A 23,752-nucleotide genomic window follows, 5' to 3' on the forward strand; every position below is an offset into this window, starting at 1 on the left:
TGTCTGTTCTGTTTACCTCAAAGCCACATTTGTAGCTCTGTTAGCTCCTAGCTCCTGGAAGAGACACGTGAAATAATCATTTTATAAGTGGAAAGACCTTATTTCTGCCATGGTTTTAAAGGTTTCAGTCTGTGGGCCTCTTTGCTGAAAGGCCTGTGGTAGCTGTGATGGAGCAAAACCACTCCGGTCATCATTGAGAAGGGGGACAGAGACAAAAGACAGGAGTCCCACTGTGCTCTTCAGCCCTACTGCCCTCTCGCTGGATCATGTCTCCGAAAAGGTCTCACCGCCTTATCCTTCAATAGAGTCCTCTGTGGGATGTGAAGACCCAGCCGGAACAGTGTGCTGTTAGGACTGTAGAATGAAAAGTGGTCCTTGAGTCTTCACTTTATATTCCTATCACGTATATGTCCTTGTGCCTGGAGGTTGGCCCATCCTAGTCAGCCTTTCACTTTGTCCACAAGGACTCTTCTGTCTTCCTTGAGAAGATTACACTTAAGTGTAGCCACTGCAATATATCATAATAAACACTGGTATTCTATAATATCGTTGAAATTTTGCTAATGTTCTGATTTCATGTGGGGGTTTTAAAAAACGAAGTATTGTTCAGGGTTATTTGTTGCAGAATATTATTTTAAGGTGTGTTGCTTTTGTTTATGCTGCATTTGTTTAACTCTGTGAAGCTGTGATTCTTTGCCTGTTTAAAGCACCTGATGGTCTAATAAAGTGCTGAATGGCCAATAGCAAGGCAGGAGAGAGGATAGGCAAGGATGGCAGGCAGAGAGAATAAATAGAAGGAGAAATCTGGAAGAGCAGAAAGAGCAGGTAGAAGAAGAAGAGGAGGACTTGAGCGCGGCCGGCGTGGAGTGAGAGTGGAAGTGACACACAGGTGAGAAGAGGAAAGGCTCGGAGGAGAGAGGCAGTCGGGATCATTTAAATGAAGGCTGGCAAGAAACAAGCCAAGCTAAGGCCAGGTGGTCATAAGTAATAATAAGCCTCCGTGTGTGTTTGCTTAGGAATTGGGTGTTGGGCCCCCCAAAAGAGCAAACACAGCCAACAGTTATCAGGGAAACTACACAGACTGGAAAGCGGTGCTGTTGTCTAGTGGCCGTGTGCAATTATATGTGACCACGGCAACGTGCTGGAAACCACAGCTGGGGCTGCCTTCCTCAGTTATTTCTTGTAATGTTGGTTTTTACAGATACGTTTAAAGAGCAACAATACAGCATGGAGTGGAAAATTACTTCTAAGTCCTAATCTCAGCTCCTTTCTTGAGTAGCCATGTGTCTTTAGGCATGCTGTTTAGTGCCTTGGATCTTTGGTTACTTTTTGGATAAGACAGAACTAATAAAACGTACTTGTACGACTATTTTTGGAGATATTTAATTAAATACCATCTATATAACACTTGGGATTATATAGTTGTTGTCCAAAACACCTGTAATGCTTCAGAGTTCAGTAAAAACCAGTGCGGTCCAGCTTCCCTACTGTCTGCGCCTGACACTGCAAATGGCCTGATTTTTCTGTCGTCCTTTGCTGGTGGCCTTGTCAGAGGAGCAGCAGGTGGCACTAGAATTCAGGAGTTTGGCCCACCGGGATGCAAAGTATTGATGGGTAGATCTTGGATAGGCAAGGCCCTGAGGGCTTTGGCTTCAGAACGTCTCTTGCTACTGCTGTGCCATTACGTTTGCCACTGCCATTTTCCTCTGGTATCTGGCATGGTGTGACTGAGTCGGGGGTAAGGAAGGTCGATCCCCACTGTCTTTAATGAAGTGTGACTATCTCAAAGAAATATCCTGTTGCACGGGGCATTTTTACCAGTGGATTATTATGAAGATAATTTCCTCTTAAGCTGAACTGTTTAACTGAAGTAATGGTTTTATATAGTGTTGGTTTAAATAGAATTTTGATGATTAAGAGTTTTTCTAACAAACATAGTAAGGGATTGTGATGAAGGTTAGTTTAGTGGGATAATTAATATAGGTAGGGTATAGTGTTGCCTCCACCCTGATAAAACAGGAGTTGAAGAAGATAGAAAATGGGAACAAGGAATTGTCATGCAGCTAGGACTTATGAGTTTCTTTTGAGAGCCATATACACTGTGGTTTAGGTTAATGATTAGGGACAATCAAGTCCTAGGAGTTAGTTCAATTTCTTCTGATATCGGGAGATGAGTTCATGGGTTTCAGTGTGCATCAAGCTAAAACAAGCTTTAAATAATGGACTTGGAAAACAAAGAATTGGATGGTTAAGATAATTGGACTGGCTGGGGGCAATAGAAGGGAGTCATCAGGAAGCAGTGGATAAGGAAGTGATGAGGAAGTAATGAGAAGGGAGGCCTCAGGAAGTAGTGGAAGAAAGTCTTCAGAAAAGAGAAGAAGGAAAAAAAACCAAGGTAGAAGAACAGAACAGATAACAAACGGAGTAGAACAAGCAACCGAAAGAATAATAAAACAGAAGAGAAGCTTTTATCCCTCAGAAAAGAAATCTGTGTATTTTTTTTCTTGCTGACTCAAAATCTGGTTTCCAGTCTCTCCAAACTGTGGAAGGCTGTACCTTGGTAGAATTCACAACACCCTCTGTTCACAAGACCATTCTGTCCCTTGGTGTGCTATTGATGATAGGAATATATTTTGTTTGTGGACCTTCAAAATATACTTTGTGTATGTAACACATTTAACTTTTTAAAATTTCAGTGCTGATTGCTTTTTTCCCCCTCAGGAAATACTACAGAAATACAGTTACCGCTACGATCTATCCCGCTCAGAAAAAGGGAAACTTCATGAGCAAGCTGTAGCTATGTGTTTAGATGGCCAGCCTCTAAGGATGATTCAGCAGCTGCTAGAAGTGGCCATTGGTCCTATCAACATCTCACCCAAGGATGTAGTGCATAGTGCAATCACAAAAATAATTTCTGCATTGAGGTAAGCTATAAAATAACAATTACAGAAGACCTCAGGTTGTATTTCACCAATAGTAATACCTACCCCATAATCATTATGGTGCTAAACCCTCCTCATGCATTTCGAAGTATATCATATTTTCAAATGTTTTACAAACCTGAGTGATTACTTCTAGTGTATTCAAACTCTTAATGGAGAACCATGAATATGTCCTCCCTGGTATTATATATATATATATATATATATATATATATATATATATATATATATAACATGCTATGAAGTCAATTCCTGGTTGGACTCCTTCACTGCTGCACATTATCGAGAGGCAAGAGAAAGGCCAAATGTCATGTAAAGTGGGTAGCCAAGAGCCAGATTGCCCCATCACTTCAATGTGGCTACTCATCTCCTTCGTTTTCTAATTCCCCTTCTTGGAGACAGTGAGAAATGGTGTCCAAGTGGTTCTTTTGATGAACTCAAGTCACAACTGATCCAGGTAAGAAGTTAGACACTGGCTGTGTTTGGTGTAAGCTTGGCAGTGGAGAAGTTCTTGCTTCCTGTTCCCACACAGGCCCTTTAGTGCACAGCAAACAAGAAGACTGGGAAGGAGAAAAGTGAAGCTAAAGGGAATAATGAGGCACCATGCGCTTTTTGTGAATAATGTAATTAGGCTAAGAGATTTAGTTGTATTTAATTTATTCTCCTTTTAAGCATTCTTTGTAATTCTGTATTGCTCTTGAGGAACTTTTTGATTAAATGCATGTCAGTTTTCTGAAGCTAAACTGAAATCAAATGAGCCTTTATCAGTTTAATTACCCCAGCCTCATCCAGTTTTCACATTAGTGCTCTGAGCTACCTAGTAATTTTATGCAGAGGAGACGGAATGCGGCAGCACTTCACTTTAGAAATAACAAATTCCACATTAATAACGCTTTGTTCTATTAGTCTGTTGTGATTTCTCTGCTGTTACTTAGAGGAACCACTCATTGCCAAATGATAACAGATATTTATTTGCCATGTTTTGTACCTTTTAGTTTATAATTATAGTTTCTTAACCAGATAAAGCTTATAAAATAAACATTTAGAAAAATGATCGCCTTTATGGCGTTTCTGCTCCTAGAGACTTGGTTTGAATCTCGTCTGTTTGATCAGATTGCTTCTAATGGCAGTGCACTGAAGACATTTGACCAATGTGAGTTTAAAACTTTCAGTGTTGGAGGGCTCAGGATCATGGAGAGATCAAATTCTGCACTCTCAGGGCCAAGGACACTGTTGGGGGAGGCCCCTGCATGTACCTCAATTAAGTTTAGTGGGCGTAAGCACAAAATGACAAAGACCTGGAAATAACTGAAGTCCATCAGGTGGTTTAAATCCAAAAGTATTCTGGAAATACATATAAAATTTCTTTTTCCTCCTTTGTACTTCGAGAATTTGTGAGAGTTCTAGTCAGTGTGTAAATACTGTTCCGTTTTATTTTCTTTAACTTTCTTTTTATTTATTCTTTGTGTCTTTAACAGTATGCCTCCCAATCCTCCCCATCACCCCCAAAATAAAAGAAAATAAAATTTAAGAGAGAGAGAAAAAAAGAGAATCTCATCATAGAAACCCATCTGTAATCTGTTGGAACATGGGGTGGGAGTAGAGATGTGGGGGAAGGGGTCAGTCCTGTGGACCCAGGGCTTGAAGTCCAGGAAGAGTCCAAGTGAAGACCTGTTGTTGATGGTGTAGCAGAGACCAGGGAAGTCAAACCAAAACAATGATTTTTTGCAAAGAATGCCTGCATGTAAAAATGTGTGGATAAAGGGGTCTACTGCATAAATATTGTTTTGTAAAAGCCCCAAGCTGGTGGATTTAAAATATTAATATATTTAATGTTTAAAATGCTTTAATGTTCAGTTGCTTTTGAATGACAAAGCAGGGTAAATTGTTCTGGTAGAAATGTGTTCATGGATTAAATCTTGAGGGCCTTAAGGGAAGCCAACTTTTCCATCCTCGACACTTCCCTCGAGCACAGAGCGGTGAGAGAGCACCACACCACACCATAATCCACCTGGGTTTACCTGAGTGTGCCAATAGAAAGTGTAATTTTGAGGATTCGATTGATTGACCCCTTCTGACTCAAGTATTCTCTTTCTCATCACAGTGGCAGTAGTGCTGAACTCTTTGGGCCACGTGACCCCCTCCAGGTTCTGGAAGGTGTTGTTGGGGCAGTCCATACCAGTGTGGACAACGGGTAAGATCAGGACTGCTTGTCCACCTCCCCTGAACAGCTTTCCTCATGCTTTAGTTACTTTACTATTGCTGTGAAGAGACACCATGACCATGACAACTTTTAAAGTGAGCATTTTACTGCATACAGTTTCAGAGGGTTAGTTCATAACCATCATGGCTGGGAGCATGGCAGCAGGCAGGTGAACAGGCGGGTGCTGAAGCAGCTGCTAGGAGTTAGAGGGTGAGAGGGGGAGCTAGAATGGGCATGGCTTGTGACATATGTCATCAGGAAGGCCACACTTCCTAGTCCTTCTCAAAACAGTTCCACCAACTAGGGACCAGTAATTCAAATATATGAGCCAATGGAGGGCATTTTCATTTGAACCACTACATTTTACTCCCTGACTCCCATAGGCTTGTAGCCATATCATATTGCAAAAATGCGTTTAGTCCAACTTTAAAAGTATCCATTGCTTTCCACAGTTTGAACACATTTCAATGTCAAAATTCTCTTCTGAGACTCAAGGCAATCTGTTACCTACAACCTCCTGTAAATTCACAAAGCAGATTCCCTGCTTGCAGCATGCAATGTCATAAGAATGTTCATTAATTACCATTTCAAAATTGAGGAAAGGGCTCAGAGTGTGGAAATATTGGAATGTTCATGGTCTGGTTTGTCTGCTGTGCATATACAGCTGAACTTTTTACCTGCTTTCTCCCTTCTATCTATAATAACTACCTTTTCCATATTTTAGGAGTAGTCATGTCCTTTTATTTTATTTTTTTTTCTTTTTTAATTTATGGACCAAAGTAATAACAAAACCCAGCAGGGTAAGCTCCAAACTCCATGTCCCATGTCAAAGGGATTAGATGGCTCTTTAGATCTTCCCTTCATTCCAGGATTGTTGACTGTAACACATTTGTCTCTCTTGGGCTGGATCCAATCCTTGTATGTAGCTCACTGACAGATCTCTCATGGCTCTGACATCTACAACATCTTGAAGATGTTGAAAATCTAGGCTTCACCTTCACATCCTCACAAAATAGCATCTTTGGGCATCCATGTAGGGACTCCCCTGGCACATACCTGGACTCAGTGGCCTTCCTTAACTGTGATAGAAGATTCCAGAACCCCTCTACTCCTGTATCTTTCAGGACTTTAAAGGCAGAAGCAGGGCACTGATGCTTGGGGTGGAACCTGATCCCTCCTTGAATTACATTTGCATAAGTTTTGATTTGTTGATATAATTCTTGTTGAATAAGCTTGCCCTTGCTTGAGGAGAGGATTCCTTAGGCATTTTGCTTTTACAATGTGGGTGTTTGACCGGATAGAGTCTTGCCCTGAAGGTGCCTTTTATTCCACTAAACTTTCGGCTTTTCATTATATTTCTTGTCTCTTTGAAAATAAGACTTGGTTCCAACATTACATTTCTTGGTTCCCTTTTCCTTCTTGAGCTATACATTTGATATTTCTTTTGCCCTACTCATTCTCTTTCATTATAGATCTACATAAGGGTGATCATGAACAGCTACATGATACATTCGATAAATCTTTTCTGCCAATATTAGTCCAAAAACTTCAGTTTTAGTCTCAGAAAGATTATTAGGACAAGACCAAAAATCAACTGCATTCTTGGTCAAAATATTACTGTTTCTTATATTGTTCCCCTCCAAAATGTCTTGAACTGGGTGTCACTACTTACATTGTTCTTTGCACTTCTGTCTTTCAAGTTCCTACTAGGGTGGTCCATTAAGCTCTACTTAAAGTACTCAATCACTTTTCTAGTTCAAAGTCCCAGTGTCTTGCATTTGGCTCCAAAACAACAGCATGGTCAGGCCTATTAAAGTAATATTCTAGTCCCTGGTACCAATTTCTGTCTTAGTTACTCTTCTATAACTGTGAAGAGACACCATGACAAAATCAACTTATAAAAGAAAGCATGTACTTGGGGGCTTGATTACAGTTTCAGAGGTTGAGTCCATGACCATTGTGGTAGGGAGTAGTGAAGGAGGCAGTCAGGCCTGGTATTAAAGCTGTAACTTTGAACTTATCTACAATCAGGAGGTAAAACAGGAGTGAGGTGGTCCTCAGAGCCTACCCCCAGTGTCACACCTTCTCCAGTAAAGCCACCCCTCCTAATGCTTCCCAAACAGCTCTACCAATTTGAGACCAACTATTCAAACATGAGCCTGGGAGGAAATACTCATTCAAACCACAACAACCACTTAACAAGTGTGCAAATCCTTGGAGATTCCAGTAGTCTTTGTTCAGTAATGTAGATGGAGACTGCTTGTTCATTTCCTGACCAACTTGACACAAATAATCACACAGAAACTGTATTAGTTAATACTGCTTGGACAATAGCTTAGGCTTCTTATTAACTAACTCTTACATTTTAAATTAATTCATTCCTATTATTTTATATTTTACAGTAAGATTCCTGGGCAACTGTCTCCTTCAGCAGCTACATGGTATCTCCTTGACTCATCCTTCTTTTCTCTTCTATTTCTGCTTCGAATTCCCCCCTTGTTCTGTTCTGCTGTCATAGGCCCAAGCAGCTTTTTTATTCATTAGCCAATAAAAACAACACTTATGCAGAAGGACTTCCCACACCACAGTAGTCTTTGTTCCAGCTGATACCCACATCTATCCTGCCTGGTCTCTCCTCAGCTAGCAGATTTTCTATTGAAAATAATAGCAAAGAGGGGTTTAGGAAGCTTCCTCACTGAGTAATAAAATGCCTTTCTGTCTAATTATTAATTAAGTACACATATGTTTCACATAGTTTCAATAAAGATAAATGGGCACTTATGTGTTCTACTCTGTTGGCTTATAACCCTTCTCACTTATCTTTGTGAATTTAATTCTTAGGATGGTTAGTCTAGCTACATATGTTATTGCTGCATTCAGGAATTGATATAAAAGTTCACCACTTGCCAGGGGCAATAGAACCAAGCTCTGCTTGACTCTAAAGTTCAGGGTTAGTATGTAAATGCTGTGACAGTATGCCTTTATGAGCTTGATTTTTCCCCAGGCTTGATAGGATATAAGATAAGCTGTGTCAATGAATATGAGAAAGTATTGCAAGCAGGACCCTCTGTTTTCTCTGCCCCTTACCTTGTATAGTTTTCTAAACCTCCTTTGCTTGTGGATTTTCAAGTAAAGATACGTGAAAATAGCTGTAGTGATGCCCAATTCAGATCTCTTATTTGAGGAGGTATATGTTTATTCTCTACTGTGTCTCCTGCACTACTAAGTCATACAAAGTTATAGATGGTATAGGAGTAACTTCTAAGCCCAAGGATCTAACAGTTTTGCAGAGAAGACAAGCTTACACATAACCCTGGTAACTACTGTAGACTGGGAAGTACCATGCTGGACACAGAATGGAGGACAAGAGAGGGCAGAATTGGAAATGCAGTGGGTAACAGGGGCCCAGTCTCTGAATGGAGTCTGTTGGGAGGAGAGGGTGATGGTATTCTAGCTGAGACTCTGCCTGGACAGGGCAGATGCATCAGGTGGGAAAGCAGGTACACTGAGTCACCTTCTCGGCATTGCACACACTGCTGCCGTTTTAGTGCCAGCCAGCACCCAGGGAAGGAACCCTTGTCAGCAGCCAGCTTCTCTCAAGTGGGGTTGGCTCTGGGTTCTGGGCTGTCAAGATGACGTGTAGACCAAGACTGCATTTTGTTTCCCATCTGTCCCAACCTGAATAATCACACAGAATCTTTATTAATTACAACACTACTTGGCCGATGGCTCAGGCATATTTCTAGCTAGCTCTTACATCTTAAGTTAACTTGTTTCTATTATTCTATGTATCACCACAAAGTTGTGGTCTACTGGTAAGGTTTCGACACCTTTCTCCTTCGTCAGCTACATGATGTCTGCCCAACTCTGCCTTCTTTCTCCCCTGTCTCTACTTGGATTTCCTGCCTTGCTATATTCTGCCCTGTCATAGATCAAAACAGTGTCTTTATTAACCAATGGTAATAAAAAATATTCACAGCATACAGAGGGGAATCCCACATCATCAAGGCTCTCTCTGCTACTGTGTAAGGCCTCTGCAAGTAAATTCTAAAATCTTGTCTACCTGAGGTCATCTCGCAGTTAAAGACAATGTTTTTCCCCATGAACTTCTAGCTAGATACACTGAAGAATGTACCTGGGGACTTCGGAATACAGGCTATTTATTTTTTAAAGCTCCAAAAAGACTTTAGGGAGTAGAGAAGCAGAACAAGATCATCCTTTGCATTCCAGAGACAGACTAACAAAAGATTTTTTGGGAAAAGCTTCAGTGGATTTGTCTGTCTTTAAAAAAAAGAAAGAGAAGAAAAATAATATTATAACTTCTATTTCTAGCAAGTATTCTTGAATTGCAGGTACTATTTGCTTGGTTTTCCATTCCCCAGCTACCTGTCCAAGTCCCTGCTCATCCATGTCATCAATCAGCACACACATTTACATGTGTATGCTCTTTGTGATGTATGTAAACTATCTCAATGTTTTTTCCACAGAGAATGAAGAGAAGATTAAGAATTAGAGTATGTGTGAAGTAACTACCAAGTGTTTGGTTGTGTGGCTGTTATTTTTCAGGCGTTCTGTTTTCTTGAGATAGGTTTATATGTGTCTCAGGCTGGCCACAACCTCACTATTCCCCAGGGATGACCTTTAACTTCTGTTCTTTCTGCCTGTACTTCCCAAGTGCAAGGATTATAGGTATGTTCCACCATGCCTGTGTGGCTGTGTAACACAAGTGATAAAAACCCAGAGACAGATATTGGGGTTCAATACAAAGATCAGAAAAGCAAAGCAGCCAACCACTAGAGAGATTTTACCTCTATCAAGGCTCAGACAAACAAAGGGCAATCATGCCTCTACAAATCCTCAGTTTTGTAGTTGAGACCTGTCTCCTCCCGTTTTATGTTCCTCTCTAGTGCTAGGATTAAAGGCATGTTTCACCACCACCCAACCCTGGCTAACTAGTGTGGCTGCTGGGATTAAATGTGTGTGCCATGACTGCCTGGCTTGTATGGCTGACTAGTGTGGCTGTTTCGCATTTTGGTCTTCCGGCAAGCTCTATTTATTTATTTATTTATTTATTTATTTATTTATTTTTCCCCTGGGAGTTCTTCATCTCCTTTTTTTAATTAATTAATTAATTTATTTATTAAAGATTTCTGTCTCTTCCCCGCCACCGCCTCCCATTTCCCTCCCCCTCCCCATGGGAGCCTAGGCAGTTTGGAAGCTTTATTTATTAAAATACAAATGACATATCACTATATGACTATCTTCAATACATAGTCCATTCTATACCAGCATAAATTCTTGCTTATCCTAGAACAACTGTCAGTTGCTTTCTGACTACAACATGCCTGTTCTGGGCAACTCTCTCTCCTGTGCTGGTTTTAAATCCTATGAACACACAGCACTCAGGCAATACTAACAGAACCTTAACCATCTCACCAGACATGGCTATCTATACTAGCATGACAAAATTTTTGATAGAATCAACTGAAAGGAGAAAGGGTTACTTTATCTCATGGTTTGAGAAGCAGTCTTAGCACAGAAGAGAACACATTGGTGAGAGCAGCTTGGAACTGAGGCGCCCAAATGTGAGCCTGCTTGCTCACATCTGGGCAGATCAAAAAGCAGAGATCAGGTAGGAAGCAGAACCAGATTATACATCAAGGCCAGTCCCTAGTCACCTTTCTCCACTGGGACTCTGCCCCCTAAATGTTCTCCAACCTTCCAAACTGGTGCCACTAGCTGGAGGCTAATGTTCAAAAGCGTGACCCTGGGGGACAATGCACAGCATTGTGTTCATTCCTCCTCTGTACATCAGGGTTTACTCTCCCAAGGGTTTTAAATCATGCTCTAGACTTTTGCTAACATCTGAAGGAATAGCACATATAGCAGATAGGAAAGAGTAATGAATCAGTTAGAGGTTCATGCCTCTTTCATTTACATTATGATAGTATCTGCTCTCCCCTATTTTGATACATATCTGTAAGGTCATCTTTTGAGATTATACTCTAAATTTCTAGTTTATGTGAAATATTAGGTTATTACATAGCTTACAGAATAAGTTTTTTTGGAAATATGCACCAGCTGGAATGATGAATGATTCAGTGGGTAAAAGTGCTTGACTCCAAGACTGACATATGTGTTCTATCCCTAGAACCCATGTGGTGGAAGAGAGACTGACAAATGGTGCTCTGACTTCCACATGCATATCATAGCATGTAGGTACTACCTTCCCCGTCCTATAAACAGACCCTCATAGACAGATAAATAAAAAAATCCATCCAATGATGAAAATAATTTTCTAAAATAGTGTATTAAACCTAGAATTAACAAAATGCTGTTAACATCTAGTTTAAGAAAATAACTTCTCCTAATGAACAGCTTCATTCTATGGCAAGACCTTGAGAAGGTGTGGTCCAGTCACTCTGAACAACCACGTGGCATATATTTTCCCCACCCTATAAATGAAGTTATGAAACTGGAGGGGTTAGAGAACCTGTTTGAGATCAGCCAGTGAGGATGTGCTATGCATCACCTGATCTCAAAGCCATCTCAGGGTATATTTGGCTTCTCAGTTCTTTGTCTAGGGATGAGGCCCCATTTAACCCCTCTCCCTCCCAGTTGCATGTTAGCTTATGTATGGATATTGTCATTGTCCAGGACTTATTTGGGCAGCCACATTGTTACAGTATCCTGGTTATAGCTTCTCAACCCAGCCTCACAACAGACTTCCTATTCCAATGTCTCTTAGAATCCTTCACTCCCTGCTTCTTGATGTTCCCTGAGCCTTAAGTACAGGAGTTATGTTATAGGTGTATCCATTTGGGCTGCCTATGTCAGTTATTCTCTGTATTCTGACCAGCTCTTGTTTTCTGTGAAGATCTCCATCTGCTACAGAGGGAAGCCTCTTTGATGTAGAGTGAGAGCTACATTTATCTTTGTATGTAAAAAGAAGTGTTGGTAGAGGTTTCTGTCCCACCCGGTCCTGTAGCCATTCAGTCCCAAAGAAACACACAGAGGCCTACATTAATTATAATCTGGTTTGTCTATTAGCTTAGGCTTCTCATTAACTAACTCTTACATCTTAAATTAACCCATAATTCTTATCTGTTTTAGCCATGTGGCTTGGTACGTTTTATCAAAGAGGCATTCTTATCTTGCTTCCTCTGCATCTGGGTGACAACTGAAAACTGAGCCTTTCTTCTCAGAATTCTCCTATTCTGGTCACCCCACCTATACTTTGTGCCTGATTACTGGCCATTTAGTGTTTTATTAAGGCAGCACAAGTGACAAAATTTATAGGATACAGGACCATTGTCCCATAGCAGAGAAGTATGTAGTTAGGAAATACACAGTGTAATAAGGTGTTGTTTGACTAGTTCATACATGTGTAAGTATATCTTGATTTCTGTTACACACATATAAAACTACCTTACCCCTTTGACCTGCCCTCCTCTCTACAAATCATTTCCCCAGAATCATGTCTTTTGTTGATAAGTTTAACCAGGACTATCTTTGTGATCATGGATTTGGAACTAAGCCCTTGGATCCTGGTAGTGTCATAAGTGGGTAAATAAAAGAAAATGTCTTCTCCTCATGCAGAATCCATCAGTAGTCAGTAGTTCATCAGGCAAGGTTAGGGCCCAATGAGCCTTTTCCTGATCCATGATTTATTGTTGTCAGACCCTTTGTAAGCAGCCATAGTTACTGTGAGATCATGATAGGTTGGTTGAGTCATTCCCAGAAGATGGCACTTCAGCCCTTTTCCCTGTCTTTGCCACTTCCTTTCTTTCCTACCTCTCCTTGTTGATATACTGTGAGCCTTCAAGGGGATTGTATAAATATCTTAATTAGGGCCATGCACTAAATTATCACTTATTCTTACTCAGCACCTTGAGTAGCCATGCTATTCAAAGTTATCTGAGTGGAGGAAACCTCAATAAAGAAAATGCCTTTGTAGTTTGGGCTCTAGGTAGGCCTGTAGGACATTTTCTTAATTAATGATTTATGTGGAAGGGCCTAGCCCATGTGGATGGTGCTATTCCTGGACTGGTGGACCTAGGTTCCATAAGAAAGCAGACTGAGCAAGCCATGGAGATCAAGCCAGTAAGCAGCACCCCTCCATGGCCTCTGCATCAGCTCCTGCCTCCAGGTTCTTGACCTGTTTTAGTTCCTGTCCTAATTTCCTCCAGTGATCTACTATAATGTGGAAATGTAAGCCAAATAAACCCTTTTCTCCCTAAGTTGCTTTTGGGCATGGTGTTTCATCAAAGCAATAGTAACCCTAACTAAGCTATTTTATGAAAGATTATTTCTTTTATATTCTAAAAATCTTGTCTTGATTCAATTGCTCTTTTGTTGACATCCCCTTCCATTCTTTTGTACTTGCACAAATGTCTTTTCATGCTACAGAAGCAATAGAGAAGAGTGGATGAGCACTCCACCCCACCCTGGAGTGTCAGTCCTCAAATAAGCACTCAGCATGCTTGTGCTGCTGCTGCTGCTGCTGCTGCTGCTGCTGCTGCTGCTGCTCTTTCTTGTTAGTAGAGTAGTTGTTAAGTAGATGACCCCTTATCTGTTGAGCCACAGCTGATCATGTGACTGTGTGTCTTTGTTAGTGGATTGTTTTTAAATAAGGTGCCAGATGGGCTCTTTACAGTGTGGTAGAAGTAATTGCCTGTTTGTTTGTTTATTGTTGTTGTTTTATAGTGAAACTATAGAGCTTTTCCTTTTAGCTATTTAATAACTTTTACTAATCATTTTTATAATAAAGTAAATGTGTTTTGAAATTATTTTCTCCTTTTATTATTATTCTCATTAAGCCTTCTTTCCTTCACCAGAGACTACAAAAACTAGAATCATTTGTCTTCTTCTACTTCTGGATCTCTACATTTCTGACATCATGCTTTTTATCTCTACTTATTTTTATCCCCCATCTCACATATTTATCTTGACAAGTTTCCAACTCACAGGAAAATGTTAAGGTTAGAAAATACTCACCTGTTTCCTTTTACCATTGTTTGGTCAAGCGTGCACATGCGCATGTATGTGTGCGCATGTGTTTCTCTGTAAGAACGGCTGTGAGTTTTAAAAACTATCTTTAGACTATCTGACCCATGGCTTTGACATTGCTTTATAAAAGTCCTTTTCTTTCCGTGTGGTCATTGTGACGCCTGTGTTCAGCTGGATGTGCGGTGATGCTTGTTCAAGACATGGTGCCTTTGGAACAGTGTTTGAATTTTAGAAATGAGCTCCTATTATTTGATTATGTATTTGAAACATCAATTAAAAAATTAGATTAAGTCTCTCTAAAATATCAGATGTTATTAACTGAACAATAAACTTAGGAATAAAAGAGTCCAACACAACTGTTTGGAAAGTGTTACGATCATCTTTCTGTATCTCTTCAGTAACTGAAGTTTCTGCTGTAGTATGAGGTAATATGTCTCAAATGACTTAGTTGCAAGATACAGTAATTGACAAGGCAAGCAAGCAGTAGCTCAAGGCAGTAAGGTAGACCCACTGCAGGCCATATGACCTTGGGGGATCATTTCCTTGCGTGTACTTTGCAGTGAGGCCAGTATACCTGAAAAGGGTAGTTGTGATAGTCACTGCTCACAGTAAACCTCCATAAATAATCCTGCATATTTTTAGAATTCACCGTAGTAAGATAGATTATTGTTTCTCTGACTTCCATTTGGTCTTTATGGCTCCAGTTCTCTGACTTTGGAGCTTATCCTACTCACCTTGACACTTGGGTATGAGGGTTAAAACACCAGCTTCAGGTTGTGCAAAACTAGTTGGATTTGTTGGTAGAAATGAACTTCATACAACTTTCTACCTGCTTTTTACGAGGGCGGTGGTGCGGAGTACTTTCTCTGTGCCATGGACTGTGCAAGGTGCTTTGCATATGTTGTCTTGGTTACATGGATTCTAACAGATGCTTTCCCAAGACCTTTAACTATAGAGGGAGCATGACAGTCATGGTTGTTGTTTAGACTTAGAAAATGATGGCGCTGAGAACAAGTCTAAAATGATCTTGTTGATACAGGTCTACAGACAGGAAGTATTCAGGGAATACCTGTGCATTCTCTTTCTTGCATAAATATTTTTCAGTTTCTGTGTATGTCTACATACACATAGAATTATGTCTTCTCTTGTATGTACAATGTGCATACATGTGTGTGTGCACATTCACATAGATGTATGTCTTCACTTGTGTGTACAGGTGTACATACATATATGTGTGTTTATATACACATAGGTGTACATATTTTCAGCTGTGTACAGGTGTGTATGCATGTATGTGTGTACATATACATGACTATATATGTTTCCACTCATGTATGGATTTTCGTGCATGTAGCTGTGTGTGTGTACATACACAGATTTAAGTATGTCTTCACTTGTGTGTACACATGTGTGTAAATGGAGATAAGCAGTTCTTTTTAGGTGCCTTCCTCAACCCCTGTCCTCCTTATTGTTTTTAAGTTTTATTAGTTGTGTGTATATGTATGTGCCTGATTGTCTATGTATAATATTTGTACTATGTGTGTGCAGTGACTAGAAAAGCTACAAGGGCATCCTCCTGGAAGCTGCCTGGTGTTGGTGCTGAAAACCATGCTCAGATCCTCTGCAAGACCAGCTAGTGCTCTTAATCACCGAGCTTCCTCGCCAGCCCTTCCACCAAAGTCTGTGTGCCTGCCTCCAGGCCTGCCTTTTCCACATGGTCTCTGAGGATTGAAATCAGTTCCTCATGTGTGTTGGCAAGCACTTTTCTGACTGAGCTATCTCCCACCCCTAGTTTTTCTCATTTCTAACAAGTACTGAGAAGAAAGGGTAGCTATTGGTAAAATTAGCAGATAATTCATAAATTTAGAAATGTTTAAGCCAATTCTTTACATTTTATAATTTCCTTTTTCTTTAATTCTATTTTTAATGTAAGTTGCCACAAGACAGCATTTGTCAGTATATGTATGTGCCTGATTGTCTGTGTATAATATTTGTACAGTGTGCTGTGGTAGATGCTGAGAGACATGTTCAATGGCAATACAGAACCTAAATTTTGAAGAGTTTTTTTTTTTGTTTTTAAATATATTATTTTGGTCTTGTTAGAGTAGGAATTGGCATAATGTTTGACCTGGTCTGCAGTTCAATTTAGGAGATTTATGCGAAGAACTTTGTAAGGATGTGATTGTACAAACATTGCATAATGCAGGGCCTTGGGGAAGGGAGTCTGCCATGGGTAACACTTAGCAGCTATCACTGACATCAGCAAGTGAGTGAGTTCACTGACATGGCCCTTTCGGGGTTACGGGAAAACAGATCCTAGGTTGGGAGGAGAGGTGTGCAGAACATCCCCTTCACTTCATCCTTCTGGACCACGCAGCCGTATAGTAGCTAAGCATTCACATTCTGTTTCTAGATGATACTAAGTGATTACGTATCCACATGCGTAAATTGTGGTCAAAGTGAGAAGTGATGGAGAAACACAGGCAGTGGGATCAAACCACTATACATGACAGATCCTGGGGACGTTTTACCACCTCCCCGAAGCTACATCTGTCCTGGCAAATGTAATTGGTGATGTCTTGTTTACACAGCTGTTGCCAACTAGTAACCAAGTATATAAAATTACTAGCCTGGGACCTGACACTTAGTACAAGCAATTAGACAAGCTTTCCAACTTGTTAAATTTTCAAAGAAATAAACTAAGAGCGCAGTAGTTAGTGGTTACGTCTTGTCAGCTTTATGAAGCTCAGTTTTCAGTTTAATAGGCTACTGTTTAAGAATTCCATTTATTTTACATAGTTTTTAGGTCTTCCAGTATGGTTTACTGTATGTCACTTTAAACGTTTTGTTTTTTGTTTTTTTTTTTTTCTCATTAGAAAACAAAGTCAGTGGTGGCATTTGATTATAGGAAGGACACAAAAGCCTCAGGAGTTTCTCTTCCCATCTTGTCTTGATCTGCAGGGAGGAGCTGGTGTCTGCTGAGGACCTGCTGCAGTGGCTGCGGCCTTTCTGTGCTGACGACACCTGCCCTGTGAGGCCTCGAATCCAGGCGCTCCAGATCTTGGGGCAGTCTTTCCATTTGAGTGAGGAGGACAGCAAGCTTCTGGTGTTCTTCCGAACAGAAGCCATTCTCAGAGCTGCATGGCCTCAGAGACAGGTAGCCGCATCTACGTACACATCCTTCCTCAACCAGCTTCAGTTGCTAATAGTAACCGTTTTGGTAATGCAGACTTCCATTAGGTTCAGTGTGCTGGCTGCAGACTGGTACCAACTGCTTAGTGATAGATTCTGGGTAATAAAGTCTATTCTGATTTTCATACATGGCTGAACATGACTGTGCTTACTAAACACATGTCCATCATGTCCACATGCCCATCTTCAGGACTGTTGATGATGTTGGTTAAATGGACTTTGACTTTTTCCAGAAGAAATGCCTGGAAAGGCAGGTGGCTTTCCTGTGACCTTTTGACATGACCTTCCTTCTCCTGTACCACTGTGGGCTAGGAAGACAAATGTCTTCGTTCCTCAGACCTTTGGAGGCTCCCACAGGCCTCCACTCTGGAACTTCTCTGATGACTGCAAACTTTACTGAACTTTGAATTCTCAAAAGTTAAAACTCCTTTAGTTATCTTTTCTTTCTCCATCCTTCCTTTCCCCTTCTTCCTTTTTAAAGTTTGTCTCCCTGTATCATAGAAACTCTGGAAGATACAGGTCCTAGCTAGCTTTATCTTCAATTGGACACAACCTAAAATCATCTGAGGGAGCTCAGTTACGGGATTGGCAAGGAGGCCAGAGCCCACTCTGGGCAGCACTGTCCCTAGGTAGGCAGATCTGTGCTCCATACGAGGGTGAGCTGGAAAGCATGTTAGTAATCTGGTCCTCCGTGATCTCTGCTTGAAGCTCCCGCCTTGGCTTCCCTTGATGGACAACGACTGAAAAAACCCTTCGCCTCTCCAGGGGGCTCTTCCTCAGATTCTCAGTCACTGTTTCTACTTTGTTGCTGTGGCTGTAGCCTGTTTGCTGTCATCCTTGAGGTCCATGAACTTCATTTCAGGAGTATTTGCTCTGTGAAGGAGCAAATGTTCTGGCCCTCTGGAAGTCTCAGAGTGACAAGTGAAAGTTATCCTGTGTCTCATTTACATTTTTATTTTCTCCCTGCGTCTACTTTCCTCTCAGAAAAGAGCAGCTTTCCTGCTTCTGGCAGGTAAGGGTCAGGTTCCTTAAATATTTGGTAGTGGAATTGAGCACACCCCATGCTGGCGTTGCTCGGCTTTTGTCCTGGGTATTATCTGAGGAACAGTGTGGTGACTGCATCTCCTCTGTGTCTGCCTGGCCTTTTCAGAGTACAAGGGAATTGGATGAGGAATTTTCCCTTCTAGCTGAAGAGCCTTCTTGGTCTTTGGGAAAGGAAGCAGCGGTTTCAGAATGAAACATGATCTGCATCTGGAATGTTGTTTTAACTGTGTCTATGGTTTAAATCATCTCTTCAATTGCCAGTTTTCAGAGACCGTGTTATCTTTCTCTAGAAGTCTGGGGAGATTGGGCACTTGTGGGCAGTGCATGTTTCCATCAGCCTTCTTCCACTAGGTCTGTCACCCTGGGGAGGAGACCTTCACACTTTGTGTGCAAAGTAGAACCTTGAGCTAAGGTATACAATGGTTCACTCACCTACTCAGTCATTCTGTTCTTGCCATCTCTGCATCCCAGGTACCTGGAGAACAGTGTTTCCTGTTTCGCCTTGGCCTCTTTCTCCTTCAGGAGCCTTTACAGTTCTCTTGCTGATAGACCCACTCTACAGACTGGAGATGAGAATAGATAATGATACCACAGTGTTCCATTATAAGAACAAAATGTGGGTGCCACGTTCGCCATGCTGGTAATCCTCTTAGGCAGACTTTGCATACATCAAAGAGGGGCTTAATATTTAATTATCCTCAAAGTGCCCAAAGTAGTGGCCCCACAAACCGTTGTGTTGCTGGGAAACCACCAGTGCCTGCAAGATCCAACATGGCTGTGCCGCCTGCCCTCACCGCTTCACAGAGAGATAGCAATTTCTAGTTTTCTAATGGTTAGTTAATGGAATTAAAAATTCAGAGACCCTCAGTTTTCAGCAGTTTGAGAGGCTTTAATTTCCTTCCCAGAAACACAGCTCTGCATGGTATGAGTGGGAAGGAGGAGGGGAGGGCGTATTATATTAATCCCTTGGTACAGTTTATCAGAGGTTTTCAGCTTTTGTAATTTTCTAGTTAACTGGTGCATGAAAAATGTGGGTCAAAATACTGATGTTTCCTTTGAAAGCTTCCATACCTCAGCACCTCAGGTTTTCCCATACTTTTATATAAAGGGGGACATGGAGTTAAGTTTTGCCTTTTTTACTTTTCAGTACATCTGGATTTTGTGGTGTATGGTATTGCTAGAAAGATTTAGTTTAAGATAACACTCATGTTATGAAGTCACATGACTGCCTGGTCTGAAAAAGCGAATCCATGCTAACACTCCTGTGAGGGCCCAGCTGACCTTCATTGGGCAAATATTAGTAAAGTATAAACTTCTCAGGTAGACCTAAAGAAATTCAGTATGCAAAACCATATGGAGTTTGCTGAAAATAATTTACTATTGCAGTAAATGCCTTCAAAGCTAAGAGTCCACATTTGATCTGATTAACCTAGTACAGGTGCTGAGCTGTGCACGTTGTTCCCAGAGATAATGTATCTCCAACAGCCGTGATGTCTTGCTATCCTGGAGCTATGAGAGGCTTTCGTTACCTCCCTGCTCAGCTGTTTTGTAAGAAAATATATGGATGTCCAAAACTGAGGAGTTGCTGGAGCTTTGCTTGTCTCAAGTGTGACCTTTGTGAATGACTCCGCAGTTCAGTACAATCTGTTTCCTTGCTGTCTTCATTCTTGTCATTTGCCACTATCTGAAAACTTCCTCCCCAACTCTCTGCCTGTTTGTTATATCATATCTTTCTTCTGCCATTAGAATATAAATTCTTTGAGGGTAGGGATCTGAAAGATACTCTGTAAATATTTGTTGAATAAATGAATATTAAGTCTTTAAGAACCTGACCAAGGTCATGCTTCAAATGGCAAGACAGAGCTCCAGCTTTCAGAGTGCTGTTCTTGCCTTTACCGCCTACTCTTATCTGGAGGCAAATGATTTACCTGGGGTGATGGGAAGATGTCCTTTAAGAGTGACCTGCTGCATCTGGGTTGATGTGATTTAGTTTGCCACACTGTTCTCATGATGACTTCTGACTAGCTTGCTGCTTTCAAATGGCAGCAAGCATCATTTTATAGACATGAGCAGGAGAGCTAATATTCCCAAAGGTAATTTTGATCTCTTTTCCCCAAGATGATTAAAGTCAAGAGAGCAGCCATGTTAACCACTTGTAGATCTATAAAATCTCCCAGTGTGACCCCTTTGGTTCCCTTCCTCTAGAGATCCTCCCTCTCAGTGCTGTGGGAGTTATTTGGGGCAGAGCAGGAGACTGTGAGTTTGATCTGTGTGTGCGTTAGAACTGTCATAGGGAGTGATTAGCATCCTCCCTAATTTAGGTGATACTGTGTGACTGGCTTGTGAGGGCTGAGGCAGGAATTTCGCAGGAATTTCACCTCGGTTCTCTGTAGTCCCAGAGGCTGTGTTCTTGGCTACATGCTGGAAATCTCCATTTGCTGGGGACATGCATGTACTCAGCACCTGCACTGAGTCATCATTCATGTACTCAGAACCCAGTCCTGTTGCACGACTTGCAGTATGTTCCAGAAGCCTTTTCTCCTCCCATGTATCGGGTTTTGTTAGACATGAGAAATCAGGAGTTTGAAGGATAACAGAAAGCATTTCTTTGTCATTTCACAAAGTCTCCCAATAGTGCTGTATGTGTTAACTACTGTTCACATGGAATGTTGGGAAACTCTGTGCCTGCTCACTAATGATTGTTGTGATAAAGCACTATGGAAATATTTATCAGACATTCTTCAGGCCAGTAGTATATCCTATGAACTGTAAGTGCTGTGGGTGTGGAAATAAGTAAGATACTTGCTTCTGGAGCCCATGAGTTTTCATATACAGAGACCTGAATTCAAACCCCAGTTTCACTACTCACTAGCTGTGAGCTGGAGAAACTTAGTAATTCTCTCATCTATAAGTGGGAATAGCATAATCATTGTGAAGATGAAATGGCATAAAAATTGTAATGTTCTCACTTCAAACAAGGTAATGGTCCTTGTTGGGTGGGGACTTCTTACTGCCAGCAGTCAGTAAAGTGTCCAGACACCAAGATAAGTGTTGACATGTAACACAAGCCTCAAGGATCACATGTAGCATATGTCAAGGCAGCGAGACCACTTCTCTGATTAGTTCATCAGAACCAGACAGTTGTGTGAAAATAGCGAGACGCCATTGGCTTCAGGTGACATGGGGTGGGCAGGCTTTCAGGAGCCACATGTGTTCTGATCAGGGAATGTGGGAACACGATGGCGTGGTGGCATGTGAGCAGATTGCTGTTTGGGGAAATGAGCTGACCATGAGGAGGAGGACTGAGACAGTGGTCTGGTTGCTGAGCTTTGCTCTTGCAGTGGAGATGGGCATGGGTGGAGAAGAGAGCCTGATACCATGCTCACATGTGGGCAGAGGAGGAGGCAGTTACTGTTGCTCCTAATTTTGCCTGTGAGTAGAAGGGACATGGGCCACTTAACTTGCTGGACAGTGCTGGAGGAGAATCTAGGTCCTGAGTTCAGCAAGTTATCAGTATGTTTTAATCTAGCCGTCAGTTTGCTCTATTTCTAAACAGCATTTTCTGTAGCATGCTGGAGCAGCAGTGACGCAGGGAGGCTCAGTTGGTCTCCACAAAGACAATGTCTTTGTAGGCTTAATGTGCCCTCGTAATGGTCACTTCCCAGGAATAGACTTGAATTTACCAAATGTCCCCAGATGTGACTCCCGGCTTCCCGGACTCAGGTCAGGTCAGTTGTCTGTGTAGTGGATAACCATATCCAGTGACTTTTAAAATGTCATTACTGTATGTTTGTTGTCCCTAGTGAGAGTTTCATTAGGACACTGCCCACAGCAGTGTGAGGATTGATCTTACCCTCCCGTTGCCTCTTGCCCTTCTCCCCATTCTCACTGGCCCCTTTCCTCTTCTCCAGCAGTCTTCTGTCTGCCCGCATGTCTTGTGTAGATTTGAAATTCTGGGTCTACATATGAGAAACAGGGCACACTGTTTGCCTTTCTGGGCCTGGTGTATTTTGCTTAACCTATAGATCTCTATTTCTATTTGTTTCTCATTGGTGATATAGTTTCATTCTTCTTTATGGCTTCATAGACCTCCATTGTGTGTGCATCACATTTACATTATCCACTCGTCTCGATGGGCATGTAAGCTAATCCCATCCCTTGATCACTGTGATATGCAGATCCCTCTGTTGGGCTCCGATGTAGAATATCTCAGCTCTTTTGCCTAGGAGAGGTGTAGCCGGATCATAAGGTAGCCCTGTGTCTAGTTTTATAAAGATCTCTATGCTGACTTCCTTGGTGTCTGGCCTATTTGCATTCCTACCACTAGTGCCTAATGGTTTATTTTGCCCTGCATCCTTACTAGCATTTATTTTCATTATTTGAGCCATTTTGACCAGGGTGGAATAGAATCTCAGTATGGCTTTTATTTGTTTTTCCCTGGTGAGTAAGGATGTTGAACATTTTCTATATATCTATTGGTAATTTGCATTTTCTCTTTTGAGAACTGTCTATTTAATTCGTTTTTTCCAGTTTGTGGTTGGATTTAGCGAGTTGAAGTTTCTTGGTTGCAGATTTAGTCGGATGTCAGATGAGCAGCTAGCCAAGACTCCCTCCTGTTATACTCTTCACTCCGCTATTTCCTTTCTGTGCAGAAGCTTTCTAATTGCATGATTTCAGTAATCTCCTCACACTGGCCATGCTGTACAAGGAGACTTGTCTTCTGTGCTCATGTGGGCTGCAGAGAACTAAATGGAAAGAAAAAATAAGAGCGTTTGACTGTTGGGCATTGAGAAGCAGTGCAGCTGAGGTTTGTACTTTTATTTTGAAGTGATGTGAGACTTACAAAAAGGTGTGTAAATTGTACATAAATTTCTGTGTATTTTTCAGTTCAATGCTGCAAATAGTAATGGCTCAATCATAGCCACACGAGTTTAGTACCGCTTCCTGACTGATACCCAGCTCCTCTGCTCCTCCTCTAGTCCCTTTTCTGAACCACATCCACCCAAGTCACACACTGCGCTGTCCTATCTCCTTAAATCTGTAACAACTTTTTAGTCTGTTTATGTGTTTGGTCTTTTATGATCTCGTTATTTGTAAAAAGCAGTGGGAAATTATTTTGTAAAATGTCACTTAATTTGACATTTCGTGTTTTCAGGTTTTGTGTTTTTAGTAGGAGACCACAGAAGTGATGTGTCTTTCTTGGTGCGTTACATCAGGGCTTGTTTCGTGACTAATAGTATCAACCTGAAGTACTATGAAGGAGTACTTTTTTATGATTATTAGGTAGTTTATTAGATTGAGGTTATTATTATTGTTATTATTATTATTATTTTCTCTCATCGTTCTTTCGTGTACTTATTTT

General features: G+C 41.2%; 1 protein-coding gene across 1 annotated transcript in view; it reads left to right on the forward strand.

The window, feature by feature from the left end:
- The window catches only part of LOC121432455 (neuroblastoma-amplified sequence), a 309,448-nt gene that overhangs the window by 256,808 nt on the left and 28,888 nt on the right, over positions 1-23,752 (forward strand). Inside the window, exons 46-48 of the mRNA XM_041630447.1 lie at positions 2,722-2,924; positions 5,047-5,136; positions 17,116-17,311. Coding sequence (XP_041486381.1) covers positions 2,722-2,924; positions 5,047-5,136; positions 17,116-17,311 — 489 coding nt within the window. The remainder of the gene's footprint in view (positions 1-2,721; positions 2,925-5,046; positions 5,137-17,115; positions 17,312-23,752) is intronic.

Source organism: Microtus oregoni, unplaced genomic scaffold (genome assembly GCF_018167655.1).
Source record: "Microtus oregoni isolate MIOR12 unplaced genomic scaffold, Mior012 000034F_ref0000314, whole genome shotgun sequence".
Lineage (NCBI taxonomy): Eukaryota > Metazoa > Chordata > Mammalia > Rodentia > Cricetidae > Microtus > Microtus oregoni.